This window comes from Wyeomyia smithii, chromosome 3 (assembly GCF_029784165.1).
Source record: "Wyeomyia smithii strain HCP4-BCI-WySm-NY-G18 chromosome 3, ASM2978416v1, whole genome shotgun sequence".
Lineage (NCBI taxonomy): Eukaryota > Metazoa > Arthropoda > Insecta > Diptera > Culicidae > Wyeomyia > Wyeomyia smithii.
This window is the reverse complement of record NC_073696.1, coordinates 175,343,487-175,366,357: the sequence shown is the minus strand read 5'-3', so window position 1 is coordinate 175,366,357 and position 22,871 is coordinate 175,343,487. Positions and strand designations below refer to the sequence as shown.

General features: G+C 39.3%; 2 protein-coding genes across 16 annotated transcripts in view; one reads left to right on the top strand and one right to left on the bottom strand.

The window, feature by feature from the left end:
• Positions 1–22,871, bottom strand: part of LOC129732686 (serine proteinase stubble) — a 285,885-nt gene that overhangs the window by 38,523 nt on the left and 224,491 nt on the right. The window lies entirely within an intron of this gene.
• Positions 1,625–22,826, top strand: LOC129732688 (UDP-glycosyltransferase UGT5-like). Of its 13 annotated transcripts, none has more exons than XM_055693794.1 (7): positions 1,625–1,887; positions 2,981–3,035; positions 3,642–3,677; positions 3,756–4,576; positions 9,913–10,337; positions 18,129–18,348; positions 22,273–22,826. In XM_055693794.1, exons 4-7 carry the CDS (start codon positions 3,948–3,950, stop codon positions 22,568–22,570), a joined length of 1,572 nt encoding a protein of 523 aa, XP_055549769.1. In that variant the 5' UTR covers positions 1,625–1,887; positions 2,981–3,035; positions 3,642–3,677; positions 3,756–3,947; the 3' UTR covers positions 22,571–22,826. The 13 variants fall into 13 exon arrangements, with proteins under 13 accessions (XP_055549769.1, XP_055549775.1, XP_055549772.1 ...); XM_055693800.1 differs by having other exon boundaries at positions 3,596–3,677; positions 3,759–4,576; XM_055693797.1 differs by having other exon boundaries at positions 3,596–3,677.

Sequence of the window (22,871 nt, the reverse complement as noted above, 5' to 3'; positions counted from 1 at the left end):
TCATTCAGGGAACACTTAGTCAACTCCCGGTCTTACTGCTCAATTGATATACGCACACCCGACGATTTGAATATTACAGCACGTGATCTTGAATGCAGGATCACTGATGCCTACATGGCCAGCTATCCCTTTTGTGTGTTGCGCCGGGCCCTGGTGGAATGAAACGCTCGACAACCTCCGCCGTGAGGCCAGACGCTAAAGCACTTCGAACTGGGATGAAAACAGAGCGTCACTCACCAAGTAAAACGCTGTGCAACGCAAGGCTAAAAGAATTTGCAGGATCAAGTTATGCGAGGGCATCCAAACGATGCCCGAAGCCGCACAACTCCGGAAAGCGATGTTTATAGACCACACCAACGGTCTAGAGCAGTTTAAAAAAGGGGCCGTTCCTAAATAACGTGATCATATTTCGATCACTTTTTATACCCCCCGTACCCTCCCCCCCTACTCCGACTTTAACCACGTGGTCTTTTCATTTGTCAAGCTTAGCTTAGTTCTGACTGTACATATCAATGGATGGTCTTTTCTTTGCACTTTTTTGATAGGTAGATTTTTTCATTTTTGTTATAAAACTTTTAGTTCATTCTATATTTCGGAGAAAAAGCATCCCCCTCTTTATGCCCACTTTCACCGCCACATCTATTACTATTTTGAAGCGGGAAGAAGTTATTTTCCAAAAAAGCGACACATTAGGCGTTGTACGCAAATAACGTAACGCTAAAAATTCAGATTTTAGACCCCCTCCCCCTCTATATAACGATAAGTAACGTTCAATATGACTCCCCCCTAAAATTGCGAACGCTAAGCCCCCAAAAATTTTTAATTTTGCATTTTTAAGTTTTCGATGGCAAACGATGCAAGATATTGTTAAGTTTCTTCCCACGAAATCCCGTTTGAAAATTCTCAAAAAATCCAGAGTTATGATGAGAAGTGCCTTTGCTGCACAAAACGAAATTTCTCTATAAAGTTAGTAAAAACAAAATTTTAACTTTTACAACGTGTTCAAAATATTTGCATAATAGACCCAAAAGTGTTAGATAAGGATTGGAAATCTTAAAAGTTTTCTTGAAAATTGAAAATAAATTTTCGACGTAAATTTTCAAACACGTTTTTCTCGAAACTAAGTTTTTTGAGTTGTGCCAGTGCTGCACGATACCAACGATATGTACCGTGTGTGTATACGTGCAGATACAAATGATATTCTTATTTCTTTAATATTGAGAGCGTTCCAAAACAAAAGTTACCAACATCGGTAATCTGCCCTATCTGTAGCCAATGACTACAATTCTTCGTGCATCGCAGGAGTTTTTCCTTTCATCGACCTAAATTCAAAATGACGCACGGAAGCGATAACAGTACAGCAGAGAAAACACACCTAGGCATGTAATTTCAAATCGATAACAAAACACTTCTCTTCGAATAGTTTATTTTGAAGCTGTTTTGAGCGTGATCTGTGTAAAAGAAAACACTGTCAGCGAACGTATTCATGGGATGAACGATTCTTTCGCGAATCGACAAACACATCGTGAGTACTAAGGCGACGCCACAGTTTGAATAACGACGCGAGCACGGCGTCGGTGAGCGCCACGTGAATGCCAAGTTCATAACCGATCGGCAATCGCCGCTAAGCGGCAGTTCTCAACATAAACTCAAACAGTGAACAGCTAGCAGAAGTAAATAAAAAAGTGAACCAGAAACGTTGATCACTTAGTAACTATAAGGAAACCGGTTCAACAGCTGATTGTGCCGATACAGTGGCGAAAAAGTGCCAACTTTAAGTGCCTTCGTGTGTGAAGGTAGTGAAGTGCTAGGAGCATTAATCTCGTGACGCAAGGCCTTGTTCGGAGTGTCGAAACCTTTTCTTCGAGAGGTCATTTATCTTATAAGGTACGGAAGAGGAGGCCATATGGAAATATGAATAATTTAACAGAATGGATGCCCTTTGTCGACAACGTTTATACCAGTGCCAGTACAAAGAGAGCGTAGAACGAAAGGATTAAAAATATGTGACTCAGAGTCTGTGACAGCTGTACGACTTCTCACCTTGTAACTGATCAACAAAAAATGCGCTTTGTGTTGAAAGATACCACCCGTGGATAAGACTATAACAAATGCAAAATCATTAATGAACTTTTAAAGGAAACTACTTCTATGCGTGTGTGTTAAGAAATGAAAATTCCTTGGTCATTTATTCGCGTATACTTTTACTATCAAAAAACATGTAAATCGAATCAATTCCTCTGCCAAGCTTGTATATATGAAAAAAAAAAACAACACTTGCGTGTAACCGCAAACCTCAAGCACGAAGCAGCGCAGAAACAGTTCCAGGAACATCTCTTTATGTTACTTGTGTATAGTACACCAGCTAAGCCGGTTCGTTGGCATTTGTTTTTTTTTTTTTGTGGCGTTGACTCAGTGAAATGAAAATTCGTTATCAGCGTCTCTTGTATTTTTACAATGAACGGTGTTTTATTGCTAGCTGTTGCAATGTGAACTTTGCTCTTTTCTGCCAAATTCACCGATATATATCATTTGGTTGTTTATCTATAACAGCTCGAATGAAGTTTATAACATTATAGCTCTGAATATCCTGGGATACTCGTTTGAACCAACCTTTGTTCTATATTTGATGATTTTATCGATAATTCTCTTTTACTTAAGCACATCAATTAATTGTATATTGCTTTTCTGGCTTCTTACTTACTTTACTTTATTTATTCTTGTATCAGCTTTTAAAAATATTGGAAGGAATGTAAATAGAAATAGTTAAAATATGATTCACGTTGCATCTATGACACATATGACGGATGGTAGAAAAACACCAAAGCTGCCATTCATCAATCAACCATCAAATTGAATTTTTGCACCTAGTTAACAAATCAACTATGCATAGCCAACACTGAACACCACGTAGTATCATCCTTCACAATAGTTCAATAACCATAATCAAGTTGATAATATCTTTCTTCTCTCTTGACAGGTTCAGACAGACATTTGTGCCATGCCGCCAGTCAACGAATAAATAGCCTGCCTTTGTATGCAACTGTAGAATCTTCATTTACCGTAGCAAGTGGTGCATAAAGGGCTATTCCCACTGCTTCCGATCCGGGACCGGGCCGGGACCGGGCCGTGGCTGATCCGTGTGTCATCCGGGCTCGTTTGAGATTGATTGCATGCGTTTTTACGAACGCATTCACACCGACGCGACGTGCCCAGACCGGAGCAGCGCTGAGTTGCCGTCGTGCTGCCGCCGTGCGAGAAAAAAACTATCGTTGCCGACGATACTTTGTGTTGCCGGGAGAGTGCACGGAAGGCATTCGGGTAGATGCGTGTATGTAGTAGTAACATATTTTCGGTTTTGCTTTGCATTTGCATTCATGCATATTGCCGTCACAGTCAAACGTTGAATTATAGTTCGGGAAAAGTGTTGTGTTAAAAAAGTGTTGTGTTTTCTCAGCCAGAGCGCAGCGCAGGCACGGTTCGTACACGGCGCAGTGTGAATGCATTATAGTCCCGGACGGGACACGGACACGGCCCGGATCCGGCCCGGCCCCGGAACGGAAGCAGTGGGAATAGCCCTTAATACCGAAAGCAGCACACACGCTTGGCACCAATCAGCGGGAACGTGATTTCCAATTCAGAATAAAGTGAGACTGATTTGCTCGCGTCATCGCCCGGTGGGTTACTAGCTAACGATCCTCCCACGGAAGTATTTTCTGACTCGAGCAGCTGCTTACTGAAAGTGATCTCGTTAGAAGCAAAGCAATAAACACAATTTGACTTTGGCAATCGAATTTTCACAATCAAGACCAATCGAAAAGAATTACAGTCACAGTGAGAAAGATCAAATATTGCCATATCTGTTTAAAATCGGTTGTGAAGTGAACAATCAATAGAGAATCGTTTTTTGTGTGATATCATACCTACCATTTGTAAATTGTTTTAACATGGCCGCGAATTCACTGTCCAAAGCTATTTTTATCCTGGCAGTGACCATCGCCAGTATAGACAGTGCCAAAATTTTAGCGATTTTCCCAGTGCCTTTTAAAGAACATCAGCTTATGTATAGGCCATTGATTGAACATCTAGCGGATAAGGGACACGATATTACGCTACTAACAACGGACGCGATTGACTTGCGAAAAGCCGGGAAAGGATCACTGATACAACGAATTCAGCAAATCGATCTGGGTTTCGTCTACGATTTGCCGATTCTAGAAGACTTGAACAAGGGTAACCTTGATGCCAGAGATATGCTGCGAAACGTGTTCAATGTTATGAGGAAAATATCCGAGGCGGAATTACGACATCCTCTGGTGCAAGAACTAATTCTTGGTACTGCCCACTTTGACGTCGTTATGGTTGAATGGTCCGGAGTTAGCTTGATGAATGCCTTCGCCTATCACTTCAGTGCTCCGCTGGTTGGAGTTACTAACGGTGGAGCATACATCAATGCTCACGAAGCTCTCGGTAATCCGAACCATCCAATTGGATATCCCAGCATCTTCATGCCGTTTACTGAAGATCTCAGCCTACTGCAGCGAATTTCCAGTGTGTTTTTCACTATTTGGTATCGGTAAGTGTACATTGAACTGTTATTGTAAGATATTTTTATGCTTTTCCTGGTGATCATAAAAGTGAGCATGGGTACTAGAAAGTTAAACACCGTGATGATGTGTCTTTTTATCGTGAATCTGATATTAAGTTTTCTTGGATTAAGCGGCTCGATGGAAAATAATCTAACAGGGTTGTGTAACTATTTGTAATATTTACCCATCAGCCATTTAATAAGTCCTTTCGCCAATACACTAAACGGTGTTGTGCAAAGGTGATAAGCAGGGCTTTTAAAATCCATGTGTTTGTATTTTGACTGGTCTGAATTGTTGCTTGTTTATTACTAGATGAGTCAATAAAATATTTTCAATCCACTTTGAAAGGGCTTAAGTCGAAAACATATTTTTTTTTTTTTTTTTTTAAAGGGGGGATTTGTTAGTAGCTTAAGTATTTATGATAAATATTAGTAAATAATGAGTATGTGTGTCCAATCACAAATGGTGACTTCTCAACACTGTTAGAAATTTGAAATTTTAATTGTTAGGATTTGTTTGCTTTCGCAATAAGGACTTATCATTCGTAGGGATTTAAACCTACTTGTCAGAAAAGGGGAAGTAAACTTACAACTAACTTAATTGCTAACTTATTGGCTATAAAGAGAGCTTATCGTAGCAATTGAGGATTGCAACGATTTTTGTCGAAAATTGTTAATAATTTTATTTGACATAGCTTCTAATGGTTCAACACCAGTAAGTCTATGTAATTCGAGTGTACCAAACCAAGGAGGACGCTTCAAAATCATTTTCAGAATTTTATTCTGAATCCTTTGGAGCGTTTTCTTCCTTGTTGAACAGCAACTTGACCAGATCGGTACAGCATAAAGCATTGCTGGTCTAAAAATTTGTTTGTAAATCAAAAGTTTGTTCTTTAAACAAAGTTTAGAATTCCTGTTAATGAGAGGATATAAACATCTCGTATATTTGATGCACTTGGCTTGTATACTCTCAATGTGCTCTTTGAAAATAAGTTTTTTATCATAAATTAGTCCCAAGTACTTAACCTTGTCGGACCAACTTAAAATAACCCCATTCATCTTGACAACGTGATTATTGTTTGGCTTGAGGAAAGACGCCCTAGGCTTATGCGGAAAAATTATCATTTGAGTTTTAGAAGCATTGGGAGAGATTTTCCACTTTTGCAAGTAGGAAGAAAAAATATCTAAACTTTTCTGCAATCGACTGCATATGACACGAAGGCTTTTTCCTTTTACGGAAATGCTTGTGTCATCGCAGAACAATGACTTTGTGCATCCTGGAGGCAAATCAGGAAGATCTGAAGTGAATATGTTGTACAGGACTGGCCCCAAGACTGAACCTTGAGGTACACCTGCTCTGACAGGAAATCTATCAGATTTTGAATTCTGATAGACAACCTGCAGAGTTCGATCAGTAAGATAATTTTTTAAAATTTTGATAAGGAAAATCGGAAAATTAAAAGTTTGCAATTTCGCAATCAAACCTTTATGCCAAACACTGTCGAATGCTTTTTCTATGTCTAAAAGAGCAGCTCCAGTGGAATAACCTTCAGATTTGTTAGCTCGTATCATATTAGTAACTCTGAGCAATTGATGAGTTGTGGAATGCCCATGGCGAAATCCAAACTGTTCATTTGCAAAAATTGAATTTTCGTTGATGTGTGACATCAATCTGTTAAGAATAATTCTCTCAAACAGTTTACTTATTGAAGAAAGCAAACTGATTGGTCGGTAACTTGAAACTTCAGCTGGATTCTTATCCGGCTTTAAAATTGGAGTAATTTTTGCATTTTTCCATAATTTGGGAAAATATGCAATTTTGAAGCAGCAATTGAAAATTTTCACTAAAAATTCCATTGTGCTCTCAGGGAGATGTTTGATTAGTATATTAAAGATTCCATCGTCACCAGGTGCTTTCATATTTTTGAAATTTTTAATAATTGATTTAATCTCATTCAAGTTAGTTTCAATTATTTCTGCAGGTAAAAAATTCTGGGAAGAAATTAAATCAAATTGACGTGTGACTTCATTTTCAATTGGACTCACAAAATTCAAATTTGAGTTATGAACACTCTCAAACTGCTGAGCAAGTCTTTGAGCCTTTTGTTCATTGGATACAAGAAAACGTTCACCATCTTTTAAAACTGGAATAGGCTTTGAAGGTTTCTTAAGAATCTTCGACAGCTTCCAAAATGGTTTTGAATATGGTTTCAATTTTTCAACTTTAGTCTCAAAATTTTGATTTCTCAGAAGAGTAAATCTATGTTTAATCTCTTTTTGTAAATCTTTATAAATAGTTTTGAAAACAGGGTCACGAGAACGTTGATATTGACGTCTGCGGACATTTTTCAAACGAATTAGAAGTTGAAGATTTTCGTCAATTATTGATGAATCAAATTTCACTTGAGCCTTTGGAACAGAATAATTCCTGGCATCAACAATTGCACATTTTAATGCTTCCAAAGCGGAATCAATATTCACTTCGTTTTGCAAATCAAGCTCATTATTGAAATTTCTCTCAATATGAGTTTTGTATCTTTCCCAATTAGCCTTGTTATAATTAAAAACAGAGCTCATAGGGTTTAAAACTGATTCATGTGATAAAGAAAAAGTTATTGGAAGATGGTCAGAATCAAAGTCAGCATGTGTGATCAAATCACTACACACATGACTTTGATCTGTTAGCACCAAATCAATTGTTGAAGGGTTTCTTACAGAAGAAAAGCATGTAGGACTATTCGGAGACAAAATAGAATAGTATCCTGAAGAACAATCATTGAATAAAATTTTTCCATTGGAATTACTTTGAGAATTATTCCATGAACGATGTTTAGCGTTAAAATCGCCGATTATGAAAAATTTCGAACGATTTCTGGTGAGTTTTTGTAAATCACCTTTAAAATAATTTTTGAGCTCGCGTGTGCATTGAAATGGTAAATATGCTGCGGCAATAAATAAAATCCCAAGTTCAGTTTGAACTTCAATTCCCAAAGTTTCAATAACTTTCGTCTCAAGATGGGGAAGAGCACGATGTTTGATTCGGCGATGAATAACAATTGCAACTCCACCGCCGGAACCCTGAATCCTATCATATCTATGAACCACGTAATTGGGATCATATTTTAATTTTATGTTAGGTTTCAAAAATGTTTCAGTAATAATTGCAATATGCACATTATTTACTGTTAAAAAATTAAAAAGCTCATTCTCATTGGCCTTCATTGAGCGAGCATTCCAATTTAATATTTTAATTGTTTTATTTAAAATCATTGCTAAATTTTAAATTAGAAACAATTTTAATAGTAAAATTTGTGCCTATTTGAATGGCTTCAAACATTGATTTTGCCTGCAACATGGCGTTCATAAGATCGAACATTGCCTGTTGCAAAAAAGAAAGTTTACCTGCCGTAATAGGCCCCAGGCAGTTGACATTAGAAAAAATATTTTCGGTAGCAATATTAGCTGGAGTGATAGGTGTACAATTATTTTCTAGCGTGTTTTGCTTACCCATATTAACGGTCATTTTCGAACTACCAACACTAGGCGGTATAATGTTCGAACTACCTGTAACCTGTGCATAAGTTAAACGGGTATGCAAAGGAGTAGGTAAACTATGCGTCACTGGTACGCTTGGAGAATTTTGTTTTGAAGTTGGTTTTAATTGAGAAATTGAATTTTGTTTACCTTGCCTTGCCTTAACAATTGCTAACCGGACTGGGCATTGATAAAAATTTGACATATGGTTGCCGTTACAATTCGCACAGCGAAAATTTTTACTCTCTTTCACAGGACATGTGTCCTTTTTGTGAGAAGAGTCTCCACAATTAAGACATTTTTGGTCCATGTTACAGAATTTGGAACCATGGCCATAACGTTGGCAAGTACGGCATTGGGTGATATGCTTTTCACCTCCGCCATACTTCCTATAAATTTCCCACTTTACACGCACATTATACAAAGCATGTGCTTTTTCAAAAAATTTTAAGTTGTTAACCTCATTGCGGTTAAAATGAATTAAATAATTAACAAGGGAAATTCCAGTTCTCTGACTGTTTTCGCCTCGTGATTTTTGTTTCATTAGAATTACTTGGGTAGGGGCTATGCCAAGTAATTCTGTTAAAGTAAGTTTGATCTCATCAACGGTTTGATCGTTGGTGAGACCTTTCAAGACAACCTTGAACGGCTTGGCGTTCTTGGTGTCATATGTAAAAAATTTGTACATCTTGTCAGTTAAATACTGAACAAGACGATCACGACCCTTTACTGAGTCGGCTAATAAGCGGCATTCACCTCTACGGCCAATTTGATAGGTAACTTTAACGTCAGAAACAAACGTTGAAAGTTCCTTTTTGAATATATTAAATTCAGAAGAAATAGTTACCACAATAGGTGGAACTTTCTCCTTTTTTAAAGATTTTATATTTTGTATAGTTTCATTATTAACAACTTCCATTTCACCAGCTTCTTGCTCAGGCAAAATATCAAAAGGATTGTCACTACAGACACTCGAAGTGTCAGAAAGAGATGCCTCTCTTTTCCTCCCCGCAGCGATGCGAGGTTTCTTTTTCCGTCCAGCCATTTCAGGTGGTACGAAAAAAGTTAAAACAAATGTTAAATTCAAAAGTAGGTAGTCTTGAGAAAGACTGATGGGAAATAACTTTCAGGTAGTCTTTAAAAGACACACTGACAAAACACAAACTTTGAAGCTATAGGCAGTCAAAGACCAGTCCACAAGCAACCGAAAAAACGTCTGACCTGTAGGACAGTTCAAGACGCACTGTGAAGTCGAAAACATAAATTAAAGCCAATATTCAATGTTTATATTATGTTCTTAAATCAGATTTTATACAATATGTTTACACGTATTTCCTTTTAATCTTGAAAAGGTTGAACGGAGCTTAGAGGTTTTTTACATACATCCAAAAAATGTTCACATTAAATCTATGTGATTATTTTCCTAATTATCGCGTTTGCACGAGAAATGGGTATAAATGTTGTTAGTTCTACCGATAAATGTAAAATTACATGTGATATAAAGTTTGACGTAATTTCTGAATAAAACAGAGCTAGAACTAAAAACCCGATTCACAACCAGAGCAACCAAAACAGATTTAATGACCTGAAATGAACTGATTTTTGTTTTCGGTGATGATATAAACTCAACGAAAAACTGACTAGCAAACACTGATGACCTCAAAAGATAAATACACACAACAACCACGAAAGATAAACACATAAAAAATACATATGTACATTAGCGAATTGTAAGCAATACCGCCTACATGAACGCTATTTATCGTTATCCCATTTCCATGTTCTTCCAGCTTCTATTACTACGCAGAGGAAATCCCCAAACAGAACCTGATTGCCAACGCAATATTTGGGTCAGAGGTACCGGATCTGTTCGAGATCGAGCGACAAGCTGATCTACTGTTGATTAACTGCTACCAAGCGCTTGGTAATGTGCGCCCAGTGGGTCCAACCACCATTTATCTCGGTGGAATCCATCAGAGCCGAAATATGATAGATGGAACATCGTTCGATTTGAACCAGTTTCTAGAGCATTCACATGAACCAATCGTTTACGTTAACCTTGATCCCGCTGCCGATCAATGGAGATTGGATAAAATCATCAAAGCATTGGAGAAACTGGACGCAACCGTTGTTTGCAACTGGAATAGTGGTCAGTTCATCAACACCACGGCAAGAATCTACCAGTCGTACAATTTACAACAGGAGGAGATTCTCGGTAAGCATAATTTACACGTGTTTTTCAATATAGTGAACCGTTGGTTGCGTCACAGCGGAGGCTCGCCACGAGCAAGCCGAATCGTACGGAAGTCTGCGTTATTGCGTAGCACGACCTCACGTATGATTGTAACAACAGCCGGTTGAAGGTCCAAAATCCATTCAGTGTAACAATGTATCTTTCAACTATGTACTATGTATGTCTTAATAATCTCAAGCACAACGATAAAAGCATATCGCTCACTATACGGGTTTTTGTTAAGCATATTATTGTTGGTCATTATTATTATTATTATCATTATTTTTTTTTACATTAACTGAAAAAAGGTTTATGTGTTATGTACAGTTTATGTACTTGAAAAGTTGTGATACTATTTCAAGATAATTGTCGTGCTAGCTGATTTGTAACTAATTGCTCCATCAATAGACCACAAGCAACATATCAATCGCAAACAGCGCGCGATATCTCTAGCTAAGTGTGAAGCAAAGACCTTGAAAACACGTTTTCTTGCCGGTTTTTTTTTTTTTTTTTAAACTCTAATATTTATTTAGGCCCAACCGCGAAGCATAACGGGGCCGAATATCTTTTGGAGTAGGGAAAAGCCAGCTTGAGTAGAGCCTGTATCCCGACTGCTCCTCCTCAAACAGGCATAAAAACCCTCTCATCTTTTCTCTTTAAAAAATACAATTTAAAAATACATGTCATTTAAGCCTACGACTAACATTAACATCAAAGTTTTTCTCTTTATAACTAAATACTAATCCTTACTACTATTCGTTGAGGGTGATGGTTCCTTATCTCTTTGAAATCAAAACTTATATCTAAGATCGGTGGATCCTGTCTCTCAAAAAGAAGCGATGATTCATGTTTCTATAAAAAAATGAACGAAAGAAAGAAGAAAAAAAAAAACAGAATTAGTGTGAAACTTTTTATGATTGTTGTGTTGGGAGAAATTAGGAGAGAAAGCATAGAGATAATCAAATTCGATACTTGATATCTCTTAAAAAGTCGTAAATGGGTATTACAAGCGCGGGGTTGCGGCTAGCAAGCACATCCCGTACTTGCATTGTAAACGTCTCTTTCTGTTTCCGGAGAGAATCTATAAGCTTGGCCCTTGCTCTGTGGTACTTAGGGCATACGAAGACTATGTGGTCAATATCTTCGTACCCTCCACATTCGCACAGATTACTATCGACTAAGTTTATTCGATAGAGGTGTGCGTTTGCAACATAGTGATTGGACATTAGGCGCGAAATAACTCGAATGAAATCACGAGTTAAATCTAACCCTTTGAACCAAGCTTTTGTAGACACTTTGGGCGAGATCGAGTGCATCCATCGCCCAAGGTCGTCTTTATCCCACTTTTCCTGCCAGTTTTCCAGAGCCAGTTGTCGGGGCAGATGAAAATACTCGGTATAGGTGATCGGTCTATCAAATATATCTCCTTCTATGGCACCCCTTTTTGCTAATAAATCAGCTTCTTCATTGCCTGGGATTGAGCAATGAGAGGGGACCCACACAAAGCAGATAATGAAAGACCGATCAACCAGCACTTCTAATATCCGTCTAATTTCCGGAAGGAAATAGGACGGGTGCTTGACCGGTTTAATCGATCGGAGAGCTTCGATAGAACTGAGGCTGTCCGAGAAGATGAAGTAATTGTCTGGTGTCTTGAGCTCGATAATTCGCAGTGAATTGTGTATGGCAGCTAATTCAGCTACGTATATGGAGCAGGGCTGTGCCAGTTTGCGAGATATGCGATGATCTGTGTTGAAAACGCCATATCCGGATTGTCCATCCATCACAGATCCGTCCGTGAAAAAGGAATTCTGTTTTGGGAGGTGGCCAAATTTTGCCGAAAATATTGATGGCACAACTGTTGGTTTGAGGTGATCGGGAATTCCATGGATTTCTTTTTTCATCGTCAAATCAAATACAACAGAAGAATTGTTGAGCGATGTTGAAATCTCACGGGATGGAGCAACAACCGAAGGGTTTATCTCCATGGTCATGAACCGCTGGTATACTGACATACAGGGTTTCTGAACAACTTCCAAACATTTCTCATAGTTCGCAATAAGCATTGGATTTGCTATTTCCGATCTAATGAGGAAACGAAAAGCCAACTCAAACAGCCTCTCTTTGAGAGGTAGTATTCCAGCTATGACCTCTAGGGACATGGTATGTGTCGACTGCATGCAGCCTAGAGCGATACGCAAACAACGGTATTGTATCCTCTCGAGTTTCAGCATGTGTGAAGCTGCGACACCTCTGAAGCATATGCTGCCGTATTCTATTACGGGCAGAATCGTGGTTTGATAGAGTCGTATCAAATCCTCTGGATGGGCTCCCCATGATGTTCCTGTTACCATTCGAAGGAAATTGATCCTTGGTTGGCATCTTTGCTTCAGGTAATTGACATGTTTTTCCCATGTGCACTTAGAGTCATACCATACTCCGAGATATTTGAAGCTAGGTGACTGAGTGATGGGTCTTCCGGACAGAACTAGCTCAAAACGAGGTGGTGGTCGCTTTTTTGAAAAGACTACCATCTCCGTTTTTTCAAGCGAGAACTCGATTCCAAGACAACTGGCCCAACCGGTCAGATTGTCGAGCGTGTTTTGCAGGCTGTTCTTCATGTCTGCGGCTAGAGACGCCGTGGCTGAAACTACACAGTCGTCAGCTAACTGGCGCATCGTGCAGCCGTCCGTCAAGCATGTGTCGATGTCACTGATGTAGAAGTTGTACAACAGCGGACTCAGACAAGAGCCTTGGGGGAGACCCATGTAGCTTGTTCGTGTTATTGTTGAAGAACCGTGGTTGAAAAGTAAATGCTTTTCAGACAGCAGGTTGACCAAAAAATTTGTCAATATAGGGGAGAATCCTCTTTGATGCAGTTTCTCGGAGAGAATTTCAATTGAAACTGAATCAAATGCGCCTGTGATATCCAGGAAAACCGAGGTCATTTGTTGTTTGCTACCAAGAGCCATTTCCGCTTCTGTGGCTAGCAATGCCAGGCAATCGTTAGGGCCCTTGCCCCTACGAAAGCCGAACTGGGTCTCTGATAGTTGGTTAGTTGACTCTGCCCAGTTGTCAAGTCTACGAAGGATCATTTTTTCAAGCAATTTGCGTATGCATGAGAGCATCGCAATCGGCCTATACGAGCGGTGATCTGCGGCAGGTTTATCTGGCTTTTTGATTGCGATAATCTTAACCTGTCTCCAAGCTTTCGGGATCATATTGTTCCTGATAAGCTTATTAAACAGTTTAAGAAATCGTATCTTGGCCGAGTCCGGCAGGTTTTTCATCAAATTAAATTTGATCCTGTCCGGTCCTGGAGCCTTGTTCTTGCAAGACGCGAGGGCAATTGAAAACTCCAACATGGTAAATTCTGGTTCTTCAAAAGCCGTTGTATCGCTGAATTTTTGCTGTGATGGGACAGCGTCTGGGCATACCTTTTTTGCGAAATCATAGATCCAACGTTCAGAGTATTCATTTGCCTCATTACTGTCGGACCTATTGCGCATTTTTCGAGCCGTATTCCAGAGATAGCTCATAGAAGCATCTCTGGGTAACGTGCTTATGAAACTTTGCCAGTATGATCTTTTTTTTAGTTTGTGCAGTTTAGCCTGTTCTAGTTCCAGCTCTCTAAACTGATCAAAAAGTTGAATGGAATGATCATTCCTGAATGCTAGGTATGCTCTTTTCAGAGTTTTTTTCATCTCGGTACATTCTTTGTCCCACCATTGTTTGTTAGGACGAATTTTCAACTTGTTCTCAGGGGCGGGCCTCGTCTGAGATTGCAACGCGCTATCTAAAACTAATGTCGCAAGGAAGTTGTATTCGTCTGATGGAGAAAGCTCGTCGGTTGTTTCGAGCTCCTGGGATATCATGTTCGAGAATTTTTCCCAATCAATATTCCGGGTGAGATCATACTCTACTTCGACTGTGGTAACAGACTGGAGTCTGCTCATAATCGAAATACTTATTGGCAAATGATCACTACCATGGGGATCTTGAATAATCTCCCATTTACAATCCAAAGCTATTGAGGAGGAACACATAGATAAATCTAAAGTGCTCTCTCGTACTGGAGGCCTTGCTATTCTTGTAGCTAACCCAGGTATGTTCAATAGGGTCATATCGAACTCGTCTAGTAAGCTTTCAATAAGAATAGCCCGGTTATCATCTCCAGGTGCTCCCCACGCTATACCGTGAGAATTGAAATCTCCCAGGATAAGGCGTGGAGTCGGCAGCAGTTCCGTTATTTGTGTTAGCTGCAACCGGTTTATAATAGCTCTAGGTGGAATGTAGACTGATGCGACCGTAAGGCTCTCACCAGCAACTGTTATATGGCAAGCAACAATTTCTATGCCATCAATTGCTGGGAGAGGAATTCGGAAGAATGGGTAGCATTTTTTTATACCAAGGAGCACTCCGCCATAAGAGTTTCCTCGGTCTAAACGGATGATATTGAAGTCTTGAACGGCTAGTGTCGTATCAGTTGATAACCATGTTTCAGATAGCGCGAAAATATCGCATTTGCTATCGTGAAGCAGGAGTTTAAATTTATCTAATTTGGGGATCAAGCTTCTACAGTTCCATTGTATGATCCTTGTTGTCGATTCGTCACTTCGGCTGTCTGATTTAGACATCGAAGGATACGAACGCGAGGAGGGGCCATTTGGTGCTTAGTTGCTTACCCAACATGCAAATTGTTGGAAGCCAAGCCGAAATCATACTTTTAAGAGCATCGGATAAACCAAAAGTGGTGAATATCCATTCAACGATCATTTTGAATGAAATACGCCCATCAGTAGACGGTATTTCAGACTCCGTTGACAGTTTAGGGGTGGTAACAGATTGTTTCCCTGGAAGTTTAGGAGACTCCTGATCGTAGTTAACTCTGAAACCAGGAGGAGTCGCTTTAGCATTTTGCTTTGGAGCGGAACCTTGCGGAGTATCAGTTGGCGTCTTCTTCTGCTCCTTTCTGGGGAGTTTAGGAGAAGATGCACTTGGCCGTTTTCGCACAGCTCCGGTTGACGGGAGTGGTTGATAATCCTCCTCGTCATCATTCGAATCATCGTTCTCCAAACTGGAGTAACGATTTTCTTCCTGCTGTAGGGCAGTCTTTAGCATCTGTGCGAAAGACTGCTTACTACGTTGTTTTGTCGATTTTTTCAGTGCGTCAAACCGTAGCTTATATTTTTCGCACGTCTCGACTTTGTGTGGGCTACCACCACATAGGGAGCATTTTGCTTCCTGTTCACTACAAGCATGGTTACTCTCCATGATTTCCCCACACTTGCAGCATTTGGTTTTATTGCTGCAGTAGGTTTTCGTGTGCCCTAGCTGCAGACAATTTGTACACGACATGACTTTTGGGATAAAAAGTCGTACCGGTAGTCTGAGCTTGTACAGCTCGAAGAAATCTGGGAGCACTTTCCCTTCGAAGGTGACTCGAAACGAGTCGTTCGGAGAGTAGCTACCCGTGTTGTCCTTAGAGTACATTCTCCGGCACTCTAAGACTTTAATTTCTGGGAGGTTTGGGTTTTTGAAACGACCCGCTCCTTCCATAACTTCTTTCTCTGTGAGATCGGGTTCCGTTATGACGCCCTCGATCTCAGTTGCTCGAGCCGGAATATACACCCGGTACTCGATCGTAAAATTTTGATCTTCAACAACTGCATTTGCATGTTGAAGATCAGAAAATGTGGCCTTCAGTTTATCGGCTTTAACTTTATAAACCTCTACCAAGCTGGTATATCTTTTTCGCAGAAGTTTACAGATCTGAACGACCTTTAGGGGTTTGTTTCTGGGCCGGAAGAAAACTACCCAACGAAGTCCAGGTTGGTCTTCCTTATATTTCTTCACCCGAACTGTTACATCATTAGTGGGTGGCACAGGCGAGACAGTTTTGCGCGCTCTTTTTCGTTTTTTTATAACGTCAAAGAAGCCATCTACATCGTTTTTCGGGATGTCAGAGAAATCCATTTCGGATTCTTCACCCCCTGAACTGGCTAAAAGGTCCGGAGGGATAGACAATCCACCCGCCGCCATGGAGCGGCTGTGAACTATCTGTCGTTAAGAGCTATTAGATATATGCAGTTGAATACTTATATTCTTAAATGTAAAGAAAGCGACTATATATAAGAAGAAAAAAATGACTAAGCGAATCCAAAACCGAAATATGTATGTATATATATATAGGAAAGGAACAGAGAAAAGAATGGTTGACACTTATCTTTTATATGTAGATGTGAACCAGCACCGGTTACGCTGTCGCTCCAACAGCAAAGCAGCGAAACCGCTTGCTTTTTCCCCTGTGGGGATCCACCACCAATCGAGTTGACCTTCACTGCTGCGAGACGGAATATCCACACTCGGACCGGCACGACACGTATCAGCACACGCGCAACACCACTACAACACTCCTCAGCTGCTAGAGGGGGGAAATTACCACAAACGCTGATCGTAGCGCACTCGTTAGCACCTACAGCGTATCACCACCACAACACTGCACTGCGTCGCGAACGCTAAAATAAAGCGGGAATTTATTACAGTAAAAAGCAGAGCAAACAGAAATCTCGACTTATCTGTTCGGCTGCCGAATAAGCAATCCTTGCCGGTTTTTGTTTTTACCCTTTTTTGCTTGCGTATACGGACAACGAATGTGAATGAAACTGGTAGCGTCATTGTTGTTGTTGTTATTGTTATTATTTGTAGATCCCTCTATCATATGTACGCGGCTTATTCAAATGACGACGTAAGCAAAAGTAACGTGATTTTGAAGCTTAATCGACCTTGGGAATTTTTACCCACACCAAAGACTTCCTCATAGGCGGGCGATGTCCAATCACCGTAGCAGTTCATTTCCATAAAAATGTTTCTTCTATCCAAAAACATAGCTAGAGACATAATAAAATCTTTAATCTTTTTTCTTATGTCAAAATTAAATTGAATAATGCATGAAAATTTATAATACATATACGTGCTAAATGATGTACTGGCACTGCAGTGTTATTATTCAAAACTTAGGCAAACATTGTTTTGACGTACGTGTGCATCTTATTGGTTTCAATAATAAGGTTACGCAAAAACATGTTTTTCTCAGTTTCAGCATAGAAAGTACTACCCCTAGGGATTAGAGACGCGTACAACGGGGTAAAAAGAGGAACCTGTTTTGATCTGTACGCGCCACTTAATAGCGTTTGCCGCGATTAAACTGGGGGCTTGTCGCTACTATCTTGTTATTGTTCTGTGTTCATCTAGTTGGCACACAGTTTGTTTACATTTCGTTGCCATATACATAAAAAAGACGGCGCACAAGTGCGCTATTGAAAAAGATACAATACACTAATGAAATGTGCAACGAACGCCAAGAAAAACAGTTTACAGCGTAAACCCGCGTGGGTGACAACAAACTATTTTATGCAATGTAGGGGAGTGTAAGTCAGTCTCAGTTAGCTACTGTTATGTTTCTTTTGAAATATTGATTTAATTTCGTTTTCAAGATTGCTTCGAAATGACAAAGTTGTCCAATCACAGGCACTCGAAACCATCAACGATAGTTCTACAAGGTATACATTTTACTCTCACTTCCCCACGTTGTTTCCAAATAGTTTATGCCGATGTTTACGGAAGTAGTGAATGGATTCCTTCACTAATCACTATTGCAGATATATTTGCACATTCAATATATGCAAACGATGCACAATTTGTTGTTGTTTGTTGATTTAAATATCCTAACGTTTTCTCTTTTCCATTTTGTGGTTTCTTTCCCAACAACAGCTCATCCGAAGGTCAAACTGTTCATCACTAGCGGTGGCCAACGGAACATTGAGGATGCCATCCACCATCGCGTTCCGGTTTTGGGTATCAGCTATTCCAGTTCGCTAGAGCATTATCTACGTCAAGTAGCCAAATACGAAATCGGCATCATCTCGTTGATTGACTTCGAAACTCAGACATCTATCACTGAAAAGTTGCAGGACGCCTTTTTATTGGATGTGTAAGTATTTTGGAATCATGGATTTGTCGAAATGGTAGAGTAGTTTAAATGAATTGATTTTTGAAGTAGAATACTTCTCTCAGGAAGTTCGGCTACATAGGGATGTGAAATGAAAATCTAAAACCGAAAAAAGTGAAAAATATGTCCAATTTCAAATGCTAATAAATCGGTTAGTATTCGATGGATTTCCTTCCTTCTTGCAGCAATAGATTGGAAAATCTTCTAAGATTCTTCCCAATATAAGATAATTGTAATTTTGTTATTCACACTATTGTTCTATTGAAAATAGTCAAGCCTTGTTAAAACGAAAAATTCGACCTCTGATTGGTCGTTACATGATTGCTTCCCAAGCACGGCCGACAGAATCATATACCTTGCAATTGAAAACATGCTATTTGGCCTATATAAGAGCCTGTTTCAGCCGAAGCCGCTCATAATAGTTCTAGACAGCGACAACAGCAGTCGTCGACCCTTAGCAGCAGCACTAGCCCTGTGGTTGGTCACCACGTCTCAGGAGCAGCGCGGTTCTTCTCAGCGTGTGTCGCCAGACTGCCATTATTGCCCCAACACGGGGGAGTTGGGGCAGCCCCAACACGGGGGGAGTTGGGGCAGCAGGAAGATTGCCATCAGGAAATCCAATTTTGAAAATCAAAATGCCTTTTTCAAGGTAAAAAAACAAGTTATTGAAAGTTAATAATTTTTGACAACGCAAGCAAGCATTCTGTGTTGGATACTAGCAATTTAAATCTGTCGCACCCATCTAATTTACTGAATGTGAAATAACTTCCGCAGTGCATGTTGTCCGTGTATCTTAATTCCCGCATTGTTAGAGCAGCTCATAGGTTGCGATCAGCAACCGATTTTGAACCGCAAAATGCCTTTTGGGTCAGAATTCGTGAAACGGATCACTAAAAATCGCGATGTCTAATTTTTTCAAATGAGTATTCAAAACTTCAAGATTTTTACTCGGGAAGTAAATTTTCCAATTTTTATTGAATTTGAGTAAGTTTACAAGTTGTTATTGTCATTTGAAATTTAGGTCAAAATTGTTTTTAAACAAACATAGCTTTAAAAATATTGCATCAAGTTTGATGAAATTTTCACAGCAGATGCATCCTAAGTTGTAGTTTACGAAAATAATTTTTTGGAGAATTTTTTTTTCAATAGTAACTATTAAAAACAATATGTTGAAAATCTATGTTCTGGGGCACTGAAAAATCTGAAAAAAATCACAAGTATTTTTGACGAAATTTCGAAACTGCCCTGAAAATTTCGCGGTGGTGATATTTTTTGATCAAAAGATATGGGCCTTCAAAGTTGGTGCCAAGCGCGTTTTCAAGCGAGAAGCGAGTGAGCAGTACTACTATTGACAATCCCAGTTTCAGTTATATGCAAAAATTCTGTAAGGTTTGTACAATTAGTTTAATAGAAATGATTTTTAATCGAAAAAAGAGTCAAAATATGCTTAGTCTGTTACCCAACTTAATGATGTAGACTGTATATTTTATGCCCCTCTCAACTCACAAGCCTACCTACACATTTTACTAAAAAAATAATGCAAAATTTAGTTAAGGGACAGCCGTACAGAACGCATCAGCGGGTTAAGATCGCCCGTGCTATTACTTTTAGCCATTATGGTGCACTTTTTGGTATGAGAACTGAAGAAAACTTGGTTTAGGAGCATTTCGCGCTTGAAAAATGCGTTGCGGCACCAACTTTGAAGTCCCATATCTTTTGATCAAAAAATATCACCACCGCGAATTTTTCAGGGCAGTTTCGAAATTTCGTAAAAAATACTCGTGTTTTTTTTCAGATTTTGCAGTGCCCCAGAACATAGATTTTCAACATATTGTTTTTAATAGTTACTATTGAAAAAATATTTTTTTCTTCAAAAAAAATATTTTCGTAAACTAAAACTCAGGATGCATCTGCTGTGCAAATTTCATCAAATTCTATGCAATATTTTTAAAGCTATGTCTGTTTCAAAACAATTTTGACCTAAATTACAAATGACAATAACAACTTGTAAATTTACTCAAATTAAATAAAAATTGGAAAATCAACTTCCCGAATGAAACTCTTGAAGTTTTGAATACTTATTTGAAAAAATTAGACATCGCGATTTTCGGTGATCCGTTTCACGAATTCTGACCCTTTTTCAAGGCAAATAAACAAGTAATTGAAGGCTAATAATTTTCTGGCATCAACACAAGCAGACATTCTGTGCGGGATGCAATCAAACTCTGTTGTAGTTGTCTAATTTTTACTTTATTGGGTTAACCCCCCACTGTAGGGGCAGCGCAAAGGCTGTGATCAGCATAACCGACTTTGAATAACAAACTGCCCTGTTAGAACGCATTCACAAAGACAGTTAGTTCGACTATGCAGAGCTAATATAAAGTCGATTCAATCAATCAGCATGAGCAGAATTTCGTCGTCTCCCAGCTGCCAAGCTGCAACATGATGCAACACGTAACAGCGAGCAAACGAAATCGCTTGATGTTACAAACCGCAATAAGATACGGGTTAAAACCGTTGCGTGTGTGAGAGCATCATCGGTGTTTATTCGCTGGGTACAAAAATCAAATGCGAATTGTGGAATAATTCGTCTAAAGAACATTAGGAAATGGTAAAATTGAACTGAAAGGCGTGGCCTATTACGTAGCACGCTTCGGCTATAAAAAAGAGTTTCTGGGAAAACTAGCTACATTAGTGCTGGGACTGTCCGGATTAAAATATCCGGATATCCGACCTCGGATATCGGACAAATATCCAAAATCCGGATCAATCGGATATCCGGATATTATCCGACAGGATATCCGGATTTTCGGATAGTCGGATATCCGGATATCCGGATATTGTATCCGAACATAGTTTAATGAGAATTATGTAATAAATACTTACGAGGGGATGGGGGATTGTGGAAAAAGCCATTTTTCGCGTTACATTTCATTCGAATGGGCCTAAAAGCTAGAAAAAAAATCCGGATATCCGGATAGTATATCCGGATATCCGACTATTCGATCATCCGTATCCGGATATCCGGACATCCGAATAGTATTCGTTTACACATCCGTGATCCGAGCTTCGGATAACCGGATCACGAATATATCCGGTTAAAAGTCCCAGAACTAAGCTACATTCATTAGTCGGAAGGTGAACTAGATGGACCGTCCACTGCCAATGAGCGGTCAACATTTATTTGCTAGGAAGAATGACTGACACGCAAGCAGCCGGGTTATCTTTCTTGTAAAAGTATTCTAATTCAACCTTACGGTCGTGGCTTTGCACACAACCCTCCTGTGATTTTTTCGACAGAAACACTATTGCAATATTGCTTTTAATGAACATAATTATTACTAAATCGATATTGTTTTTTGATTGCATTTTTTTTCCTTTTTCGTAAAATGATTTTAATGCTCAAAGCAGAATTTAGTTCGAAATCTATCTCGTTTCCAATTATACACAAGAAAATTTACCAAGCTACTTAGCATTGCGCTGCTAAACATACAATCAGTGTGTCGCGTGGTTGAGTCTAACGTCATAGAAATTTTTAAAGTCATGATGGCTTGGTGTGACGTAACGTGAACCTATGCGTGCAAACATCATAACACTAGATTATCACGGGGTGTGTCATGACTCATGACAGTCCCAAAGTGTCGTGTCTATCAATGTTACACCCGGTTGTTTATTATCAAATCTACTCTTAATGTTTTCTTAATCCAAACTGATTTTCCTCGTGCTCCTGTCCGTGATATAACTACAATTCTTTTACATTATATTCAGGTGTATTTTCTGTGAATTAGAATATGCGACCAAAAACCAATTCAACAAATGTAGAAAACTGCTCATGAATTCGCAATATTTACAATAACTTTTCTCTAAACCTTACTATACCTATATTAATAGCTATTTACATTGCAGTTACCAATCTAACGTGGACGAACTCAACCGTATGCTAGCGGACCAGCCAATGACTTCGCTTGACCGCGCAGCCTGGTGGATTGAGTACGTTGTTCGTCATGGTGGTACCAGACACTTGCGAGCGCCGCAACTCTCATGGTTCCAGTACTTGATGCTAGATGTCACACTAGCGGTTGCTGTCCTAGCTACGCTGGCCGGTTTGGCGATATGCTATTTAGTAACCCGTGCCATACGTTACTCTAAAAGCTTACCATTCGAAATGGTAACGCGTGGCAGTAAAAAGTGCAAGCTAATGTGAGTGCATCTAAAAATTTGAAGACTACTTTCCTGAGTAACTGCCCTGCTGTTACCTTCGGGAAACGGATAAAGTTTACTCAGTTTGTACATTACAGATAAGGACACCAAAAATGCAAATTCGTTTAGATATCATTACGCGACTTTATTCGTACTATTAATGTTAACACAGTCAAATACCTTTTAAGTATATGCATACGACAAAATGTGATATTAGAGTTGAGAGAAAATAATACAATAATTTAATGATAATTGCCAAATTAGAATTTGTTTTATTTTTATTAGTTTTGAATCTATACCTATAA

Excerpts from the sequence above, each read along its gene's own strand:
- LOC129732688 (XM_055693799.1), top strand. The coding sequence starts at position 3,948 with ATGGCCGCGAATTCACTGTCCAAAGCTATTTTTATCCTGGCAGTGACC. Across the intron at positions 10,338-18,128 it reads ACAACAGGAGGAGATTCTCG|CTCATCCGAAGGTCAAACTG; the intron begins GTAAGCATAATT and ends TCCCAACAACAG. Across the intron at positions 18,349-22,272 it reads GACGCCTTTTTATTGGATGT|TTACCAATCTAACGTGGACG; the intron begins GTAAGTATTTTG and ends TTTACATTGCAG.